General features: G+C 36.9%; 2 protein-coding genes across 2 annotated transcripts; one reads left to right on the forward strand and one right to left on the reverse strand.

Annotated features, from left to right (window-relative positions):
• Positions 1–3,801: 3,801 nt before the first annotated feature.
• LOC102808861 (uncharacterized) lies at positions 3,802–7,824 on the forward strand. Its single transcript, XM_006825638.2, has one exon. The coding sequence runs from the start codon at positions 3,802–3,804 to the stop codon at positions 7,822–7,824; it is 4,023 nt and encodes a 1,340-aa protein (XP_006825701.2).
• A 9,739-nt stretch (positions 7,825–17,563) lies between these two features.
• On the reverse strand, positions 17,564–22,974 carry LOC102806289 (MRG/MORF4L-binding protein-like). Its single transcript, XM_006818292.3, has 4 exons — positions 22,719–22,974; positions 21,562–21,683; positions 19,142–19,286; positions 17,564–18,400 (listed from the first exon to the last, which is right to left on the reverse strand). The coding sequence occupies exons 1-4, from the start codon at positions 22,849–22,851 to the stop codon at positions 18,240–18,242; spliced, it is 561 nt and encodes a 186-aa protein (XP_006818355.1). The 5' UTR covers positions 22,852–22,974; the 3' UTR covers positions 17,564–18,239.
• Between the last annotated feature and the right edge of the window lie 14 nt (positions 22,975–22,988).

Consider the following 22,988-nt stretch of genomic DNA (forward strand, 5'->3'; position numbering starts at 1 on the left):
GTCTGTATTTTTCACCGAAGTGATTGAGTGATCAAAAATTAAAAAAATCATTTTTGCAGGGCATCATTACTGAGTAAGAGGAATTATTGGAATCGAAACATGAAAAAAGTGACATGCATCAGTAACCCATTATCTTGAATGTCTGAAAAAAAGCTGAGTTCAGTGCATTTTTATGACCAACATGGCCACCCAGTCAGCCATTTTGAAATGATGTGCATCAGTAACCCAACATGTACAATCTTCATATATATATTACTCTGTATGTGTACTGCAGTTGTATTTGAGGTTTTTATCATTTTATTGGTGTGCACATTTTGCCGGTAATAAAAGGTACACGTTACAAAATTACCCATGGTTTATTAATTATAGAATCCATTATACAACCTGGACAAACGAAATTCTTGTTTTCTTGCTATAATGATAACGTGTTACTTTATGCTGAAACCTTAATAAATGAGGTATAAAACAAAGGGATTGTCACTCAATGACACTTGCCCATTAATGCCGTATGTTGATGCTACTAATAATAATAATCAAGTTTTATTGCATCCTTAGAAATTACAATATTTCTTCTGGTAAAAAAGCAATAAATATATCCATACACAACACAATTACAATACAATATAAATAGATACGTTAAAGTTTTCTGTACTCCATGGCTTTAAGTAGATAGGTCCCCATACATTTAATTGCCTTGGAGTCCTTGTTGCTCATCAAAAATATAAAATTACTCAATTTATCTCCTGCGTTAGTTAATGCAATTTCTGTGAGCAATTCATGTCTAATATATTTGTACCGATGGCTTAATTATCGAGTCAGGTAACCGGTGATCGGGACGTTCGCCACCCATTCAATCAAACAAAGACACACCGAGAATCGAAATGTGTTACATCAAAGACACTAGTGTTTTTGGTTACATTTGGTTTCAGTCGTGTTCAGCCGACTGACTTAACCAATTACAGAGACGTTAAGACTCTAGGGCGTGGCCTTCACACATGTAACCAATCACGCAAAGTATTTAACACGCCATAATGTTAGATTAATTGTCCCGGATACCAGGACATAACTATCATATTTATTGGCATCTTGTTATTTCAACTAACATTCCGTATTCGACAATTATAACCGCCAGTTGTCCTTTGATAAATCTCAATAAGATGCCATGAACGCTATCGTGATAAATTGTAAGCAGATGCGGATTATCCAGGGGTCACCATTGGAAGCCGCAATGACCGCTGGAGCAATCTCTGCTAAACACATGCAAATTTAAATCATGATACTACCTTCAGGCGAGGTATATAAATGTACCAAAATGAGCCAAGTACGGGTCGTACTTTTCAGAAAATAGCGAGTACGGGTGATATTTGTAGCGAGTACGGATGGTATTTGTAGCGAATATGGGTGGTATTTGTAGCGAGTACATGGAAGTAATTTAGCGAGTACGAGTGATAAAATGTAGCGAGTACGAGTGATGAAATGTAGCGAGTACGGGGTGGGGGTAAAATGTAGGGATTTATACAACAATGCAGCAAAACACTCCATTGAGAAAGAAAATATCAGTGGTACGAACTGAAACTAGTTCAATCTAACGAACCGAAACTAGTTCCACCTTACGAAAACTAAATGGGGACGTGAAGCAGCTATGTTGAATTAATTATATATTCACGCAATTTGACCCCTATGACGTACAAAAACGGACGCCTCGTAAACAAAAGTGTCACGTAACTGACCGGACAAGTGTAATCTTTTTAATATATTCGGGTGATATACTACTGATTCACCCAAGCGGTGATATACCACCTATAAATATTGATCACGTCGACCTGTCTTTATTGCTCAAGGTTTATAATCAGTCCAAACGAAATATTGATGTACTAAAAAACACTGTAATGGCGATCTCCAAATTGAATATAGAGTTGCATCGGGACATTCGTGATATAAAGAATAAATTGTGTTTATCTAACAAGCTCGTCTCCTTAATGACATTCAACCGCCATTAACGCCGTGTATTCGAAGTAATGAGTTACGTAATGCTAATGATCAAGTTAGTCTAAATGGGGAGGAATGTGTGACAAAGACTGTGATCAACACTAATCCGCCAGATAACTCGGGCTTTATGATGCAAGGCAGACGTCATCACCGTCAGAAACATCGCAGTTATACTGATGCTGTCACTAACAGGCTAAACGAACCCACTAATACCAAACAACCCGATCCGACTTATAAAATTAGACGCAAACCACGGGATGACACTCGGGTTCGCACTTGCAATCGTCCAGATCCCAGCGCACGTAATGTCGTTATCGGAACTCGCAAAGGTGGTCAAATGTATGTAGTGCAGAAACGGATGAGTGTGTTTATTTCCAGACTGGGTCCGGAAACCACCACTGACCTGATTGTAAATTATATTGCCAATAATATGAACTTTAGAAATGTGGAATGCCAACGTTTAGACACTAAGTTTGACACTTATGCCTCGTTTTGCATAACAACAACTGCACCCAACTTTCAGCCAATCATGAACGCAAGTGCTTGGCCCCAAGGAGTTTTATCCGACGTTTCTTTTGTCTTGACTGCTTTCATTTTTGTGTGTCAGATAAACAAAGTTGATACAAATACGTCCATGCCAGATTAATGACCTGATTAGATAATGGTCCATGCACTTATTTTAACCATAACAGCTACATATAAGTGATGGTTGTATACATCATCCAGTATTTTCCTTGTAGTAATGTACCTCTTTCATTGTGTATACATTGAGGAGAGATTGAAATGCCTTATGATTAAAGGAAATGTGGGCATAGTCAGAGATATCAAGATTGTATGCATTTGTGCCAAGTATACGATGTGTTGACACACACACTGTCCTAATTTTGGCGCCTTTTAATTTAATTCTAATCCTAATCCATGGCAACTTGTAAGGAATGTTCTTGTGGGTCCCATACAATTACCAATGGGTCTAATTTCAAACATTTCCCCACACGTAAGTTTCCTCTGTCATCAGCCCATAATTCTTCATGTTATTTTGATACCGATGCGCAACTGTCGCTTGGTAATGAATAAATATGTGTGGTTGAAAATACAATAATTGTCAGTCTGTTTAATAGTCAATGTATTGTTTATAATGCAGATAAATAATACATTGGTTTCTGGTATATGTGGGTAGAATTATTACGCTCTATCAAGGCCAGGATATGTAATTTTCTCAAAAGCTCCACGATCTTATCAAAATACTATTGAAGGGCCTTGAATTGGCAAATATTAGCATATTTATTATCATGAATGCGTGACATTGGCATTAGATTCATTATCGGATAATCGGGAAATCTAATTTTGATAATTACTAGTACTACACTAACTCCTCACATTCATAAATTCTTAGTGATTTTAGAGAAGCAGTCATGTAACGTTACGCCTCGGATTCTGAGATAAATCTCTCAGCCAATCAGATTGTTTTAATTTTAGCCTATCACAGGCGAGATGTTATTGACCTATCGTACACATTCCCGCCAATTTATATTTGCGTTACGATTACTACTTTATAGAGTTGTGTTTTCTATCACGCTCGTTCAGAGAGTATATATACTCAGAATTTGTGTATTTCACCAGTGTTCATCTGTTGTTACTACTTACTATATCAGTCTATCTGGCAATAAACCACCACTGTGTTTTTTGTATACAACTGATCTGTCTGGTTCTGTTCCGGTATAGTCTTCCCGAATCCTACCCCGGGGAGTTAACTGCTACACACTACATTTACTCCCCAACATTTTGGTGCCGAGACCAGGATCTACAAGCAAGATGCCGGAGTCAGAACAACCCGCCGGGCAAGGAGAAAACGCCAATGGTGATCAACAAGCTGCAGCGTTACAGAAACTAAAAAGATCGCGTCGAGGTCAACGCTCACAGATGACCAGACTATTCAACAAAGCCGATGCACTCACGGCCAAGTACGAAGAAGACAGCGCCGATAAACAGGCCACGCTCGACACGCTGGAAGGGCTTAATGATCAACTTACAAGTAAGTTCCATCTACTTGCCGACCTAGAAGTTAACATTTTGGATCTCACCTCAGACGAAGACTTTGATGCGGAAAACGAAACGTCTGGTGACTATCAAGCTGATATATATGAACGCAATCACAATATCGCCATGTTTGTGAGAAAGAACAGACTGAAGACGACGCCTGAGACAACAAACAGCAGTAACACTCAACCACATCCAACGCGGAAAACAGTCGCGCTACCAAAGATCGAATTACAAACCTTTTCCGGTAATGTTTTAGAATGGGCAAGTTTCTTTGATATCTTCAAGTCATCCATTCACTCTGACACTACCTTAGATAACATTCAAAAGTTTGTTTATTTACGAAGTATGTTGAAAGATGAAGCTGCAAGAACTGTCGGCGGTTTGACGCTGACGGATGCTAACTACTCACACGCAATCGAGCTACTAGAGGAAAGATACGGACAAAAGCATCAAATTATTGACGCCCATATGACTGCGTTATGGAATCTAAGTAAACCCGTGGATGACGCGAACAGTTTGAGACACTTCTATGACTCACTCGAGAGTCACGTCCGAGGACTACAATCGTTGGGGAAGGATGAGCTTACCTATGGCGAACTTTTAGTTCCTATGATAAGAGAGAAACTACCTCCAAGCATACGCAAACAGATTGCCAGAGATCATGGTAGTTCAGCCTGGACCTTACCTGACCTACGCAAAGCAATTCTACGTGAAATAGACACACTGCAAGCCGGTAAGCCAATAGACGGTTTATTCACCATGAATGATACATTGCAGCCGGAATTAACCGCTGCGTTTCACACAACAGCACAGTCAACGAAAAAGAGACCGCAAACTTGTCCCTTTTGCAAGGGTACGCACTTCGCATCGAACTGTACGATAATTACTGATACACGTAAGAGACTGGACATTGTTAAGAAAGATCGACTTTGCTTCAATTGTTTCGGTAAGCACAGAGTTTCTGAGTGCAAATCGAAATACTCGTGTCGCGTCTGCAAGAAACGCCATCATACCGCTCTACACTACGACGCGAACAAGCCTGAACGGTCATCTACATCGTCAACTACTACTTCTGAAATCACCGTGACCCTGACCAAAGCTAACCCTTTGCTAAATAAGAAAACCGCCATCGGACCCGTGCTGTTGAAAACCGCGCTTGTGCCGATATCAGCCGGGAACGGAAATCCTATACGCGCTGTTGTTCTTTTCGATGAAGGGGCAAATATGACATTCACAACAGAGAAATTTGCCCGAGAGTTGTCCGCGAAAACGACACGCCGCGAGCACATCAAACTATCAACATTTGGCGACAAAACGTCCAATGTACGCGCCATGGCATTCACTGAGTTAACCGCACATGAATTGAATGGAAATACCTCGACGATCGACGCAATGATTATACCTGAAATATCTTCGGACTTGACTAATCACATTTCCCAGGAAATTCATAACATGAGCCATTTGAAGGGATTACATTTCGCTCATCCAGTTTCTGATGATGAGAAACTTCCTATTGATATATTAATAGGGGCTGATCAATATTGGAATTACGTTGGATCTCAAGTAATTTCTGGTATGGTCGGTCCAACCGCCGTATCCTCCAAATTTGGATATTTGCTCTCCGGGCCCTCTGGAACTACTAATACAGTGGATTCTAATGTACGTATGCTTCACGTGATTTCTACTCCGGACAATTATGTTACCAAGAATACTATTGTAACGGAAAATGGCCGCGAAATGGTTGATAACGTGGATATTCAATATACTCGCCGAGGCGACGACGCAAAAGTCCAAAATGTGTGGGACTTGGAACTAATTGGAATTAAAGAAAGTCCGGAAACTGACAAACGTATGAGCTACGAATCGTATAAAGACACGCATCTGAGGGTCGACCAAGGAAAATACGTCGCACGACTACCATGGAAAGAGGATCACCCACCACTGCCGACGAACTATAGTGTTACTGTGAACCGTACACGTAACATGATTCGCCGACTAACACCCGATGTAATCAAAAAGTATGATGACATCATCGCCGAACAACGACGTCGTGATTTCATCGAAGAAGTTAACGAAGACGATACAAGAATCGGACACTATTTACCGCATAGAGCGATAAAGAAGGACTCGGCAACTACACCCATTAGAATTGTGTATGACTGCAGTTGTAGTCAGGGTGCTAGCTTTCCGAGCTTGAATGACTGTCTACAAACCGGCCCATCGTTGATAAATGACCTACCAGCCATTCTACTACGATTTCGCTCAAATAACATTGCATTAACGAGTGACATTGAAAAGGCCTTTCTGAATGTTAGATTGGAAGAAGACGAGAGGAAATTCACGAAATTTCTGTGGCTGTTAGACGCGTCTGACCCAGAAGGTAAATTCATAACATTACAATTTAAAACAGTATTGTTTGGCGCTGTTTGTTCGCCGTTTATCTTAAATGCGGTTATAAAAACGCATTTAGACGCCAACAACACACTTTCTACAGCCAAAACATTAAAGAACAATATTTATGTTGATAATGTGATCGATGGTGTTGATACTACGGAAAATGCCATAAAATACTATAAAGAAGCCAACAAGCTAATGACGACGAGCGGATTTAAACTCAGGGCGTGGTCTTCTAATTGTGAACAATTGAACGAACTTTCCAAACGCGACAACCTCAATGAGCCCGCCGAAACTGTGTCTGTTTTGGGAATGCGATGGTCGACAAAATCGGATAAGTTGACCTACCCCAAAGTTAATAATGTACCGCTATTAACTGATCTAATTACGAAACGCGACGTTGTCAGTTTCACTTCCGCGTTATACGACCCGATTGGTTACCTAACTCCAGTCCACGTTAAAGCCCGGTTATTCATACAGTTGTTATGGAAACTCGAACTAGGCTGGGACGAACCTCTTAACTCGGACCTATGTTCGATGTGGATGCATATTGCTGAGGATCTAAACGATGCAAGAAATATTCAGGTGAAACGTCAATATTTCCCTGAAGTCAATCCTGATGCCGAGTTCGAATTACACGCTTTCGCCGACGCCAGTCCCAAAGCATATGGTGCGGTGATCTACCTAAGATGTGCACAACAAACTTCCTTTGTGATGGCGAAAACCAGAATCGCGCCAATGACCGAAACTACGCTACCAAGATTGGAACTTATGGCAACATTAATTGCTACACGTCTCAGTAAATATGTCAAAGATGCGCTATCTGACACGTATAACATTACTAATTTCTATTTGTGGTCAGACAGCCAAATCACGCTTCACTGGTTAAATAGTGACAAGAAACTGCCGATCTTCGTGAAAAATCGTGTGGATGAAATTTGTGAATTTCAGTCTACTAGGAAATATTGTCCCACCGAAGAAAATCCCGCTGACTTACTAACCAGAGGGATTACCTACGAAAACCTGGAAAATTCTGATTTGTGGTGGAAAGGCCCAAAATGGCTACCAACAACAAGCGATTGGCCGAGTTGTCCTGCCTTTGATGCAAATGTATTGCATTCTGCGATTGAGCCAAATGAAACTGATCTAATTAACCCACGCACGAGAGGTGGGGTCAATGAACTATCTGCCCACGATGTTGGAATTATCACTACTCCAGCACGGGAAAATACTAGTAATAATCAATCAGATGTTAGATTACCTGCAGAGACAATACAAAATATTGGACTAACCGCTGACAAAGATGTCACCACCACCCAGATGACTGGTGAGACTATTCCTAAGCGACCAACCAGGGATTCTGCCGTGGCAGCCCGAATAAGAATTGCTGATTTAATGTGACTTTCGAAATTTCAATTTCATTTTCATTATTATGTTTTTATTCGTAATATTCAACCAAATAAATATGGACAGTCGGCTGAAATGCCTTCCGTGGACACTTTATTTACTTGAATCTTTTATCCAATATCGTTATTATTGTTCGAGGTACATGATTTCATTGATAATGTAGTAGACATACATTTTCATATGTTTTTATTTTTGAGGCGCGGAGAATTTAGAGAAGCAGTCATGTAACGTTACGTCTCGGATTCTGAGATAAATCTCTCAGCCAATCAGATTGTTTTAATTTTAGCCTATCACAGGCGAGATGTTATTGACCTATCGTACACATTCCCGCCAATTTATATTTGCGTTACGATTACTACTTTATAGAGTTGTGTTTTCTATCACGCTCGTTCAGAGAGTATATATACTCAGAATTTGTGTATTTCACCAGTGTTCATCTGTTGTTACTACTTACTATATCAGTCTATCTGGCAATAAACCACCACTGTGTTTTTTGTATACAACTGATCTGTCTGGTTCTGTTCCGGTATAGTCTTCCCGAATCCTACCCCGGGGAGTTAACTGCTACACACTACATTTACTCCCCAACAGTGATTCTTCGATAATTCTTGTCTTAGGAATGTTGTGACGCGAATAATGAAAATTTACTGTGGTCTCTTATGCTCTGTGATTGTATGCTCTGTGTGATTTTATAACATTCATATTACTATCAGGGGGAAATTCTTTTCCTCGGGGTCTCCACACTTGCCAGGGGGGAATCTCGTCTCGTCTCTCTATCTCGTCCCCTTGAGGTACGGGATCGGGAAAGTCACTTATACTTTACAGTCAAATAAGACACACACAACGAAATACGGTTCAACTCTCGTCTTAGTCGGTCAATCGAGCACTCTATAAGACACGGCGCCCTGGGGAAAAGTCCCCAAGACTCTCGCAAGGCTGACCCAAGACTAGCCCAAGACTGGACTGCCTCAAGGCTCGCCCCTGGACTGGACTCGACTGCGTCTGTCGTGGAGTACTCTCCAAGACCAACTCAAACTCTCTTTATTCATTTTCAAAGCTCTAACCAATTACAAAACAGTAAAAGACTCTAGGGCGTAACCTTCAATCATAAAGCAAATCGCACTAAGTACTGAATACGTCATATCTTTTGATTAATCGTTCACTACATTAATAACTATGAATATAAACTGTCAGAATGGCGACGATTATCTCGTAATTAGTTCCAAATCACTGAGCCAAGTTCCGTCCAAAACTTTAAATAGGCCTAAACGATGACAGACATAACACAGCAATTCGCTAATAATCAGCTAATTAAGTCGGTTAACAGATACGCGAAAACAAATCCATGACATTACATTGGGTTTCATATACTGGGACCTTGCTTGACTTCAGTTAATAACCTCACTTCATTTTTCTGTGTTTTAAAAATAGTCTCTAATATTATTGTCTAAGTTATTTATTAGAAGTTATTATCCATTTTTATCGGAGAATACGTATTAACAACTAAAAACCTATAAATGAAAACCGTGAGACAACCAAAAACAACTGAAAAACCGTGAGACAACCGAAAACAACTGAAAAACCGTGAGACAACCGAAAACAACTGGAATACCCTGAGACAACCGGAAACAACTGGAAAACCCCGAGACAACCGAAAACAACTGAAAAACCGTGAGACAACTGAAAACAACTGGAAAACCCTGAGACAACCGAAAACAACTGAAAAACCGTGAGACAACCGAAAACAACTGAAAAACCGTGAGACAACCGAAAACAACTGAAAAACCGTGAGACAACCGAAAACAACTGGAAAACCCTGAGACAACCGAAAACAACTGGAAAACCCTGAGACAACCGAAAACAACTGGAAAACCCTGAGACAACCGAAAACAACTGGAAAACCCCGAGACAACCGAAAACAACTGAAAAACCGTGAGACAACCGAAAACAACTGGAAAACCCTGAGACAACCGAAAACAACTGAAAAACCGTGAGACAACCGAAAACAACTGGAAATCCCTGAGACAACCGAAAACAACTAAAAAACCGTGAGACAACCGAAAACAACTGAAAAACCGTGAGACAACCGAAAACAACTGAAAAACCCTGAGACAACCGAAAAACCCTGAGACAACCGAAAACAACTGAAAAACCGCGAGACAACCGAAAACAACTGGAAAACCCTGAGACAACCGAAAACAACTGGAAAACCCTGAGACAACGGAAAACAACTGAAAAAACGTGAGACAACCGAAAACAACTGAAATCCGTGAGACAACCGAAAACAACTGGAAAACCGTGAGACAACCGAAAACAACTGAAAAACCCTGAGACAACCGAAAACAACTGAAAAACCCTGAGACAACCGAAAACAACTGGAAAACCCTGAGACAACCGAAAACAACTGGAAAACCCCGAGACAACCGAAAACAACTGAAAAACCCTGAGACAACCGAAAACAACTGAAAAACCGTGAGACAACCGAAAACAACTGAAAAACCGTGAGACAACCGAAAACAACTGGAAAACCGTGAGACAACCGAAAACAACTGAAAAACCCTGAGACAACCGAAAACAACTGAAAAACCGTGAGACAACCGAAAACAACTGAAAAACCCTGAGACAACCAAAAGCAACTGAAAAACCGTGAGACAACCGAAAACAACTGGAAAACCGTGAGACAACCGAAAACAACTGGAAAACCGTGAGACAACCGAAAACAACTGAAAAACCGTGAGACAACCGAAAACAACTGAAAAACCGTGAGACAACCGAGGCCCACATATTTATTGATGCCTGGAACTGCCTGAGTTTTTATATAAAAATTAATATACAAATTAGTAATTGAACCAATGACGTAGAATTCCCGATTCACTTCAGATCATCCACCATTCTTGTTGGAGCTTGGTACTATTAGACATGAATGTGAAGCCAACATTTTTTGATTAATAGTACTAGTACTAGAAAACGCCTATTGTTATGCAAATTAGAAATTCAAACTAGCTAATCATTTAGAACCTTCTGAGCAGTGCAGATTAGCCCCAGAATCTCAGTACACATCTGAACGTAACCTACATCCATTGTTGAGGGGGGGGGGGGCAAGGGGTAGATGGTACAGTTTTACGGGAAATAAAAAGGGCTTTTTACAATTTACAAGGAAAAAAAGACGTTTTTACAGTTTACAGTGAAAATTGAATTTTGCAATGAATTGTGTCGTCTAGTCGTTTTACAGTTTCGAAAATGTAATTTCCCTGGATTATTCTTTACGACTTTTTTATTTGGATGTAAATTCTTGTACGTACCGAGACAAAAATGACACATTTTTACAGTGTACGAAAAAAATATTTGATTGATTACGTTGTACGTCTAGCCTGTGATTACAGAATTACGGAATTTATTTTTTCAATTTACGTTGTACGAACAAACAAATTGTGCAATTACGTTGAATGAAAATAACCCTTGCCTACCCTCCCCTCATTGTTGGAAGTATCACTTGCACTATAATGATGAGAGGAGTCATTTTAAAGGGATGGGGCCTTATTTTTTTTAACAGTAAGAAGAGTTTTAAAAACAATACTGAATAGATAGTGTGGCATTTTTAGTTCATCAATCGATAGCTAAAAATAGGGACCACTGATCAGCTGTTACAAACTAATAAAAAACATAGCAAAACTATTGAAACCTTGCCCGCAAGGGAATAGTTGATACAACTGGTTAAGTTGAGACCAAGAATTGGCTAAATTCTTGAAATAGTGAAATTTTATAACATAATTTTCATTTCTTACTACCAAATATCACTCTAATCTATACATTTTAGGGAAGGGTTATGATATTGTTATGTTCTGCTTCCATTGATTTTGTTTAGTTGTCTATGTGTCTCTATTTTATTCCCCAAATTTGGAACTGTATAACAAGGTATGGTGGTAATACTTGATTGGTCACATTTTTTACAATGTCATGAACTTCGTTGCAATGACTACACGAATATTTATGTATTGTTTCTTCATTAAAATAATCATTACGGCAATTTGAAATAGAAACTGGTTCATTATTACTAGAATATGTGGAAGTTGTAAACAGTAGATGGTTCAAGTCTAACATTCTGATATGCACAGTGCTTTGATTTATATGTGTTATTATAGATAACCATAAATATACTTTGTAAAGTATGTACTGGAATATTATTACTGTTTATGTCATATTGTTCTAATATATCAAATATAATCCCAAGAAACTCAAGGGCGTCATTTTCCACAAGAGGATTAAATAATTCTGCACTTTAAATGTATTCATGTAACCATGCTGCACTATTAAAACTGTTACCCAAATACATCTGGATTATAAATGATTCCCATTCATATAACAAACAAGATGGTGTTTTATTTTTTCTGCATTGATGGGTTTTTGATTAGGTAAGAATGTAGCTTGCAAATGCTGGAGTATGTATTAATACTTGTATAATAACATTTTGATAACATGTAAGTCCAAGGTTTTGTAAACCAGCACCAGGGAGTCCATTTATAACATCTATCCAATAAGTACTCAAAATATTCTTTTGATACAGGTGAAACTGATTTAGTAATTGCATTACATTTAAAGATATTTCACTTTGATTTGTTAGTTTGTCAAGTTTGTTCATTAATTGGCCCCAAAAAATTATAAACTGTATGGGTAATAACATCTAATTGTACATGATTACCTGACTGAGGAAATATTTCACTATTTACTTCAAGGTTTTGTTGTTTACTGTACTGTTGAGGCTGTGACCCGCATGCTCTTATTTCCTGCATGCATTTACGATTTTTTTTTTCAAGGCATTCTAAATAATGATAATATTGGAATTGACACTTATATAATTGTGGAAAGTTAACTCAATAGTCTGGATATGAGCAAATAGTGCCCAGTTAACAACTACTATATATGCCAACTTATAGTATAATTATCTTATGTAACTTAATAGGATATAACAGATTGTACAGTAATAACTTTACACAATTTATTGCACTGAAGAATACTGAATATGCTTTACAGCAACTTATAGTATAATTATCTTATGTGACTCAATAGGATATAACTGATTGTACAGTAATAACTTTACAAAATTTATTGCACTGAAGAATACTGAATATGCTTTATAGCATAATTATAATATAATATAGTGTAATTATTACATGTGAACTTTAGGATATAACTTATTGTACATGTACAATAGCAACTTTACAAAACTTATTGCACTTAGTTTGTAACTCACTGAACAATGAGGACTAGTACCGAGTACAACTGCTTACAGTGGAATACTATCTTATAATGTTTAACCACAGTCCCTCACGACCGTGGTTTAACAAACTAAGATAACTAAAAGAATGTGTTTGTACTGATGACTGTACCAAGCTCAAGCAATTATTGACAACTGAGCTTGAATATAAACCTTGACCAGATCTAATTACCATAAAATGACTTCTCACAAAGATCAAATGTTAACTATAGTATGGCCCTGAATATATAAGATGGAAAAACATACTCAAGTCACACAATGGAAAAGAAATGACACATAGTCGTACAAAGATAACCCAATGCAGCTATTTGATAAGATTACTGCTCAGAGTATAAACTGACAAATGCGCTTGAAAATGAACTTTGAACAGATCTAATTACCATACAGTGACTTCACACAAAGGTCAAATATTAACTATAGTAAAAACATAGGCATTTTTCTATAATGAACTTACTATAGGATGAAAATGTATACATAATACATAAAAACATAAAAGTTCACAACAATTACGTTTTAACTGAAAAAATAATTACTACATATCTCATTAATTATGCATGTAAAGTAATATTGAACTTGGTTATCCCTACACCTTTGTTTATAACATATATAAATTTGTAACTGATCGTGTGAAAATTACTTGAGTTATCACGCCCACAAGCGAAAACAAATCAGTAGCCATCTGCCATTAATTATGCAAGCAAAATGCACCAACATCGAACTTGGCCATCGTTGTATGTTTGTTTATACCATATATAAATTTGTAACCGATTGTGTAAAAATTACTTGAGTTATAGCGCCCACAAGCGAATACCAATTAGTAGCCATTTCTCATTAATTATGAAAGCAAAATACACCAACATCGAACTTTGCATGTTTGTTTATAACATATATAAATTTGTAACTGATCGTGAAAAAATTACTTGAATTATCTTGCCCACAAGCGAAAACCAATCAGTAGCCATCCCTCATCAATTATGCAAGCAAAGTACACCAACATCGAACTTGGCCATCTTTGCATGTTTGTTTATACCATATATAAATTTGTAACAGCTCATGTAAAAATTACTCAAGTTATCATGCCCACAAGTGAAAACCAATCAGTAGCCATCTCTCATTAATTATGCAAACAAAATGCACCAACATCGAACTTGGCCATCTTGGCATGTTTGTTCATAACATACATATTTTTGAAACCGTTCGGGTAAAAATTACTCAAGTTATCACGCCCACAAGTGAAAACCAATCAGTAGCCATCTCTCATTAATTATGCAAAGTAAAATGCACCAACATCGAACTTGGCCATCTTTGTTTATACCATATATAAATTTGTAACTGATCGCGTAAAAATTACTTGAGTTATCGCGCCCACAAGCAAAAACCAATCAGTAGCCATCCCTCATCAATTATGCAAGCAAAATACACCAACATCGAACTTGGCCATCTCTACATGTTTGTTTATAACATATGTAAATTTGAAACTGATCTGGTAAAAATTACTTGAGTTATCGCACCCACAAGAGATAACCAATCAGTAGCCATCCCTCATCAATTATGCAAGCAAAATACACCAACATCGAACTTGGCCATCTCTACATGTTTGTTTATAACATATGTAAATTTGAAACTGATCTGGTAAAAATTACTTGAGTTATCGCACCCACAAGAGATAACCAATCAGTAGCCGTCTCGCATTAATTATGCAAGCAAAATGCCCCAACATCGAACTTGGCCATCGTTGCATGTTTGTTTATACTATATATAAATTTGAAACCGTTCAGGTAAAAATTACTTGAGTTATCTCGCCCACAAGAGATAACCAATCAGTAGCCATCGCTCATTAATTATGCAAGCAAAATGCACCAACATCGAACTTGGCCATCGTTGAATGTTTGTTTATACCATATATAAATTTGTAAACGATTGTGTGAAAATTACTTGAATTATCTCGCCCACAAGCGAAAACCAATCAGTAGCCATCCCTCATCAATTATGCGAGCAAAGTACACCAACATCGAACTTGGCCATCTCTACATGTATGTTTATAACATATGTAAATCAGTAGGAATCCCTCATCTATTGTGCAAGCAAAGTACACCAACATCGAACTTGGCCATCTTCACATGTTTGTTTATAACATATGTAAATTTGAAACTGATCTGGTAAGTTTGTTTATAACATATGTAAATTTGAAACTGATCTGGTAAAAATTACTTGAGTTATCGCGCCCACAAGAGATAACCAATCAGTAGCCGTCTCTCATTAATTATGCAAGCAAAATACACCAACATCGAACTTGGCCATTGTTGCATGTTTGTTTATACCATATATAAATTTGAAACCGTTTGGGTAAAAATTACTCGAGTTATCGTACCCACAAGCGAAAACCAATCAGTAGCCATCTCTAATTAATTATGCAAGCAAAATACACCAACATCGAACTTGGCTATCTGTGTATGTTTGTTTATAACATATATAAATTTGAAACTGATCGGGTAACAATTACTCGAATTATCGCACCCACAAGCGAAAACCAATCAGTAGCCATCTCTCATTAATTATGCAAGCAAAATACACCAACATCGAACTCGGCCATCTTTGCATGTTTGTTTATAACATACATAAATTTGAAACCGATCGTGTAAAAATTACACCCACAAGTCACGCCAACAACAATGACAAAGTCAAAATCCTTTCCTTACTTTACCTTCCCCTTCATTTACACTACACTACAAGCAAAGCAAAAATTAAATGAAATAAACGATTTTGTTTTATGAGATGTTGTGTCATTTATTGGTGCCTAAAAATGGAAATGACCATGCAACTATTGAATTATTTTGAGTCGTAAACAAACGATTTTTTTCGAAATGATGCAATTTTTATATTTGCATGTTGATTTCATGTTTTGCATTTGTGTAAAGGGCATGTCACTCATTGGGGTAGATATGATCTTTTTTTAGGGTGTAAGCTCAAAACATGTGTATGTTTATATTACGCAGTTAAAGTGAGATGGTCATAGCAGTGGGGTTTAAATTCCATGTAAACATACAATGCATCTTGCATGCCTTGTATAAACCCATATCGAATTCAATTCTTTTTTGTTTCTTTGTGGTTTTTGTGTATTTTTTGTGAGTGGATGGCTTTTAGTGTGGGGTTATGTTATAGGAAAATACCATATGTAAATTATAATGAGTGATTTGAAAGTATTGTCGTTAAACGTTCAGGGGTGCTCTACTCCAGAAAAACGAAGGGATGTTTTCTGTTGGTTAAAAAACAAAGATTTTAATATTTATTGTTTGCAAGATATACACTGCAAAATCGGGGATGAGGATATATGGGAATCGGAATGGGGGCAGAAGTGTTTTTTTAGTGCGTATCGAAGTAATTCCCGAGGTGTGGGAATAGCTATCAATAATGGTTCAATGTCTAAATTTAATGAAAAATGGAATAATTTTAATTATGAGTAATTCACTTATTAGCCAGATTTGTCAGCTTATCAATAATGTTCCCCCACTTCCACTTCTTTTAAGCCATCCACTTTTCTTTTTTTGTAATTTTTTTTTTTTTTTTTTTTTTGTGAATGTATTTATTTAAAGTAATAAAAAAATATAGGAAAAAAAAGAAAAAAAAAAAAAAAAGAAAAAAAAAAAGAAAAAAAGAATTCAACGCAGCGTGATGGACCTCCATTCTTTTTTGATCACTGCGGGTCTCGCGAAATGGGTGATAGGCGTGGGCAGACGCTTGTCGCAAAAATTTATTTGATTGTGTTTATCACATATGTTTTGACATCACTAAAACTTTTGTTTGTCCTGTTCACATTTCATTTCACACACATTTGATCTTGCAGTGAATGGAAGATGGTGTATACACAATCCCTTTAAATATATAACTCAAGATAGTGAGAGGATTTGTGAAACCAATCACAACAAAAACAATCTTTTTTAAATGGTATTCACATTAAAATAGTAAGTAAACTGAGCCTTCCTTAGTGGAGTGTGCACGTGTGATTATGTAAATTATGAATACACTGTAACCTCATTATAATGAACACCTTTATAATGAATTTCCTGATATAATGAACACATAGCATGTCTCCCGCTCACAACAAACCCAATGTATTATATGCTTCATTATAGTGAACATTTCACTATAGCAAACTAATTGTATGTCCCCCAAAGAGTTCGTTATAACGAGGCTACAGTGTATGTCACTGACGTTGCCTGATGGTAAGCTTTGAGAGTGATAGTTTTCCTGAACATTTCTTCTCAACATAATAAAAAGATAATATGATATGATAAAATAGCAAAATACTGAAATTTATGTCCTTTATGTTTGTTTCGCCATTGTCCTTAATGCGACGTGTATTGGACCGTTGCTGCTTCAAAACCACATACATAGCTTGCAGCCATGATAACAAACCTGCGTCTAACCCTCAAGAAATAAAAATGTCGAACACAAAAGTAAAAAAAAAAAGTTTGTTTATTTTGACATGAGTGATGCTTACATCTAGGATTGTCATTATAATATACAGGCGAAAAATTGACTTTAAATAATCATGTGAAGTTGCAGAAAAACACTGGTTTATCGCTTAGATACGCTTTATCACTGAATAATTGACAAGCAAAAATACTGCTACATCCTTGAACATCATGTACCTGAAAAATAGTAAAATCTCTTCAAAGTAATGTCAAATACCAATTTTGTTTAAATACTGATTTTTTTCTGGCAATATATGAATAAATATACTTTATATAGTGTATTCATATTATTTAGTAGCATCAGTCAGACTTAGAATCTGTTCACTTAAAAGTGTGAGCTTTCAGCATGCACTCTAGAAGTGGTGTACAAATATGTTATATCGCAGCTGAGATGAGTCTTGATTGAAAGATGTATAGCATACTGTAATGATATATGTTCTACAGAACAATAACATATAGAGATATATTCACCATTCAATTTCACCATTACTACATATAATTTTGACTCGATCACAATTTTTTTTTGTCTGGAATGATAAATTTTGGCAAAAGTCGTTCTGGCTTCCTACACTTTCGGCGCAAGTGAAATGTTAAATGCTACAAATTTGTCCCCGACACTTGTTCTATGTTGAGTAATCTTCAAACTGGGATCATCATATTTAAAGCACTCTTCTTCTTTTGACCGTGGAGGGCGGTGTTTCTGTGTTTGGACTGGATGAAGCTGTGGTAGTGTTCCTGGTTCTTTTCCTTTTGGGCGAATTGTCGGTGCTGCTTGGGGTGGCGGATATGGCAGCTAACTTGGGAGTTGCTTTCGCAGGATCTGTTAACAACACATACAAAATCAGAGTATTAACCACCATATAGGAAAGTGTTTACATATTTAACATTCATTCATTTTATGGCCATTTTCAGAATGGGAGTTTAACCTACAGGAAGGCAGACATGTAATGCCCACAGCAATTTCAATGTTATGTACAGGTTTGGCAACCATGACTTTCTGGCATCTTTATACCTTCATCAATTTTAATTGTAGAATGTGATACATGTTAGAATGGGGGTATTGTTTGTCAACTGATTTAGATGAGGTATTCAGGAGCATTACTTAATAAACGTTGAACATAAATCATGTTTTTGAGGTATTACCGGTAAATACTGTAAAATACTTTATTTTCGCTATTTTCGCTGAAGGAATGATTCAGTGAAAATAAAATCCAGCGAATATACTTTTTTTCCTATATTTTACATTCAACTCATCAAAAATCAGTAACAATAAATTCCATACGAAACATCAAAAAAGTATTTTCAGCGAAAATAAAGTATTTTACAGTAATTGCTTTATTAGAAGCACATCTCCAATTAAACCGCATATAAACCAAAGATCACATTTTTTGTACAATGATTCATTGAAATAATTATTTATTTTGACTACAGAAACATCTCTGTAATTTGCATAAACACAAGTGCTACTAATAGAGCGAATACAGTGTACATTATAAAAACAATAAAAATAATAAAGCCGACACAATTTTTCCCAAGGACATAGAACAAAATTCATACATACTTTCATCATTTGAAGATGTGCTGTCTCTTGATCTGTGTCCACTTTTTTCTTGATCTTTTTCTTTACTGCAGATTAAATCTAGAAACTCATCCGTCAGATGGAAATCTTTCTCACGGTTTGGAAATGGTAGGATTTCAGATTCATGCTAGTGGAAAAAACATACGATTATCACAAAAATTGCTGGCTTTAAATTTCTGGCAACTAACATGATGATTTCTCAAGGTTACTCATCCTGGTACTTGATGACCTCAGAAGGTCACTCAACCTGGTACTTGATGACCTCAGAAGGTCACTCAACCTGGTACTTGATGACCTCAGAAGGTCACTCATCCTGGTACCTGATAACCTCAGAAGGTCACTCAGGGATCTCACCAGTCCAACATGAGTGCTGATCGGTCATGAATATTAATGAGCTATATGAATATTAATTAGCAATGAATATTAATGAGTTCGGTCGAAATGCAAATACTTTTGGTATTAAGACATTATGTTTCAAAATTTAGAAGAGTTTGAATTTAAAAATGAAATATATTCGAAATGCGCATGCTGCAGACTAAAAACAGAAACAAATAAATTATTGTTGCAATATTAATGTCTATTGTAAAAAGTTAAATAAAACGCATTTGAAACGTTTCAGCCAGGAATATGTTCACGATCTTATTTACTCCAAAAACATTCTCTTTCAAAAAATCGACCACGTAATTATTTGGCGTATTGTTGTAATTTATTATTCGTACCACCAACTTCTAAAACGTATATATTCACAGTAGTGAAAGAACAAATAAAACTTCCAAAGTCTCGACGTGACATAACTTACTTCGCAATGTTATAACACCGATTATACCAATAATTCCTCAGTCATGATGCCATGCAAAAAATATTACTTTCTTTTTTTGATATGAAATAAAAGTAAAATTTGAATTAGTTTTATTGGCAGTGGTTATTTTTGATCACTCGATCGCTTCAGTAAAAAACACAGACTCGCCATGATGTTTGTGACGTATTAGATGACCATCATGTGTCCTTTGACCCGATGAGTCAAGAATGTCATTAACCAATCTAAATACCGCATGGTAGTTCCGGTAGAATCCGAAGTTTTCCAAATGGTAGTGATCCTTAAAATTACATTGCGGAAGTATAGCGATGTTGTAGGGTGATGTGTTGACATCAATTTCAGTTGAAAACTGCATGATGGTTTTCGAAAGAGGTGATTAGCTATTTTTAAAAAGTAAAATATAGGTCTTGAAAGAAGAGTGTTTACATGATTCACAATGATAACAGTTCAAATGTATTTTACCAAATCACGCAATAAACACATTGTTTTTTTCTTGAGTAGCGTAAACTGACCGCGAACTCTGCTTTGACCATGTTATATCGAGGTGGAATTGATTTGGAAAGAATTTTAGCTTTCAATCTAAAGACTGACTATCGCAGAAAGTATTTACTTACAAAGAGGTGCTAATTTCACAAAATTGACTAGACGCATCGTGCGACGAGGTCTATTGTTTACAAATTATAATCCACGACTGGCACGATGCATGTCGGTCGGTACATAATTATAATAACAATCAGACAATAGTCCTGGTCGGAAGCATTTCCGTGGTGGTCGCTAATTTTGAGTGCCGGCCCGGGTGGACAACCGCCGACCAATGTGGCGAAATCCCTGGTCACTCAACCTGGTACTTCATGACCTCAGAAGGTCACTCATCCTGGTACATGATGACCTAATAAGGTCACTCATCCTGGTACCTGATGACCTCAGAAGGTCACTCATCCTGGTACCTGATGACCTCAGAAGGTCACTCATCCTGGTACCTGATGACCTCAGAAGGTCACTCATCCTGGTACCTGATGACCTCAGAAGGTCACTCATCCTGGTACCTGATGACCTCAGAAGGTCACTCATCCTGGTACCTGATGACCTCAGAAGGTCACTCATCCTGGCACTTGATGACCTCAGAAGGTTACTCATCCTGGTATTTGATGACCTCAGAAGGTTACTCATCCTGGTACTTGATGACCTCGGAAGGTCACTCATCTTGGTACCTGGTGACCTCAGAAGGTTACTCATCCTAGTACTTGATGACCTCAGAAGGTCACTCATCCTGGTACCTGGTGACCTCAGAAGGTCACTCAACCTGGTACTAGTACTTGATGACCTCAGATATGAACCAATAAGTAGAGTGCTGAAAAACATATCATTTTTGTTTTATTCTATTCTAAATTTTATAGATTTTAGTTTTTTGATTATCTTTTAATGTTGTGAACAGCCTAAAAACAAAAACATTGGAAATCTGTGGATCTGATTTATTGGTAGCTCTTTAACAACATTGATTTACTCTCATTTGATATTAATTATCAATCTTTAAATAATTTTGAACAAAAGAATTTTTGTTTACAGCAACCCAAAGTATACTTACCAAAGCAGGCAGGTCATACATTGTGCCCAAATGTTTCCATAGAACATTTGCAGTACATTTCTTGCCGGTTGATAAAGTAAACTTTTCATGGATACACATCATATGGAAATTTTTATTAACACCTGCAGATAAATGGAAATAAACGTTTACATCGCCTTGAGAGGATGAAGTAACTCTGACAGTTAAAGACATACATGTGTAGTCCCCGTTTTAATTTGAATTTACATTTGAGGACAAAAAATGAGGGAAGAAAGCTTTTTCATAAAAACCATGTGACAGAGTAAAAAAATGAGTAATTTAGTACCGATATTATGTCAATCTCTAAATTTACACACCAAATGCATCATGTACAGTAATTTTGTACCCACAAAAAATAAAGAATACAATATTACGTCAATGTTTTGTTTTCTGCTTCCTTAATAATTTGTGTTATTTGTATTCATGGAACTAATGTTACAATTATTTAATGTCAATGAAAGATTCCTCTTGGGGTGGATCATTAAAAACTCTGTGAGGGGGGGGGGGGCTATTGAAAATATGTCCACTTAGTTTCATGCTGATTTGTACAGGTGTATATTTTTTTTCTGTTATTGAACCATGTAGGATTTGTTTTCAATGATTTTTTTCTCCAGTGCACATTTTTTTTATTAATTCTGCCACCCCAGATTTGTTAATGTTCACTCCTTACTCTGCTGACTTTGTACACTTACAAATCTTTGTATATGAACACAAACATTTGTTTACATATTTAGAAATTTTGTGATTTGAATGAAAGCGAATTTGGCAAGATTATTATCCCGTAGTTTATGTCGTTCACTTATTTGCTGTACGATACCCCCCCCCCCCCCCCGTCCAGTGGCCAAGAATACATGTAATAATAACAATAAGATACGGGTGTTGTCAAACTTATTATTGGTAATCCAACCACGACAGACATACAGAGTCAGATGTTAAAAATTTACATCATACGTAAGCGCGCTCTTTCCATAACGATTTGTCGGACAAAAAAAAGGAAACATAAACAATGGTCAACAGTGATGAATTGTCACGATTACTAACGCAACGTTTTATTTCAAAATAAAAATAAGTCAACAATGAGTTATTTAACGTATGAAAAACAAGAAAAATAGAATGAATATATAAGCTGCTAAACTTGCCCACTGGTTTGTGTCCTTTCATTGCATGAAATAAATTAACTTCGAGATCTGCGTCCCATACGATATCCAAATCCGAATCTTCATTAGCAGCCATTTTGGTTTGTTTGGTTGTTCGTTGTTTCTCCACAAACATAGTACACCGACTGTTTACAGTAATATAATGGGGTTTTACACCAACGACTGAATTCAACGGTATTCTTCAAATTCATAACAAATGCTATGAACCATCAATAACACACTAATTCGTTTTCTGGGTCATATGACCATACA

Source organism: Saccoglossus kowalevskii, chromosome 18, assembly GCF_978046115.1.
Source record: "Saccoglossus kowalevskii chromosome 18, keSacKowa6.1, whole genome shotgun sequence".
Taxonomy (NCBI): domain Eukaryota; kingdom Metazoa; phylum Hemichordata; class Enteropneusta; family Harrimaniidae; genus Saccoglossus; species Saccoglossus kowalevskii.

What these genes read in the sequence shown, in the direction of transcription:
- LOC102808861 (XM_006825638.2), top strand. Translation starts at nt 3,802, where the DNA reads ATGCCGGAGTCAGAACAACCCGCCGGGCAAGGAGAAAACGCCAATGGT.
- LOC102806289 (XM_006818292.3), bottom strand. Translation starts at nt 22,851, where the DNA reads ATGTTTGTGGAGAAACAACGAACAACCAAACAAACCAAAATGGCTGCT. An exon ending in TGTATGACCTGCCTGCTTTG is followed by an intron (nt 19,287 to 21,561) that starts GTAAGTATACTT and finishes TTTTTCCACTAG; the next exon opens with CATGAATCTGAAATCCTACC. An exon ending in CACATCTTCAAATGATGAAA is followed by an intron (nt 18,401 to 19,141) that starts GTATGTATGAAT and finishes TGTTGTTAACAG; the next exon opens with ATCCTGCGAAAGCAACTCCC.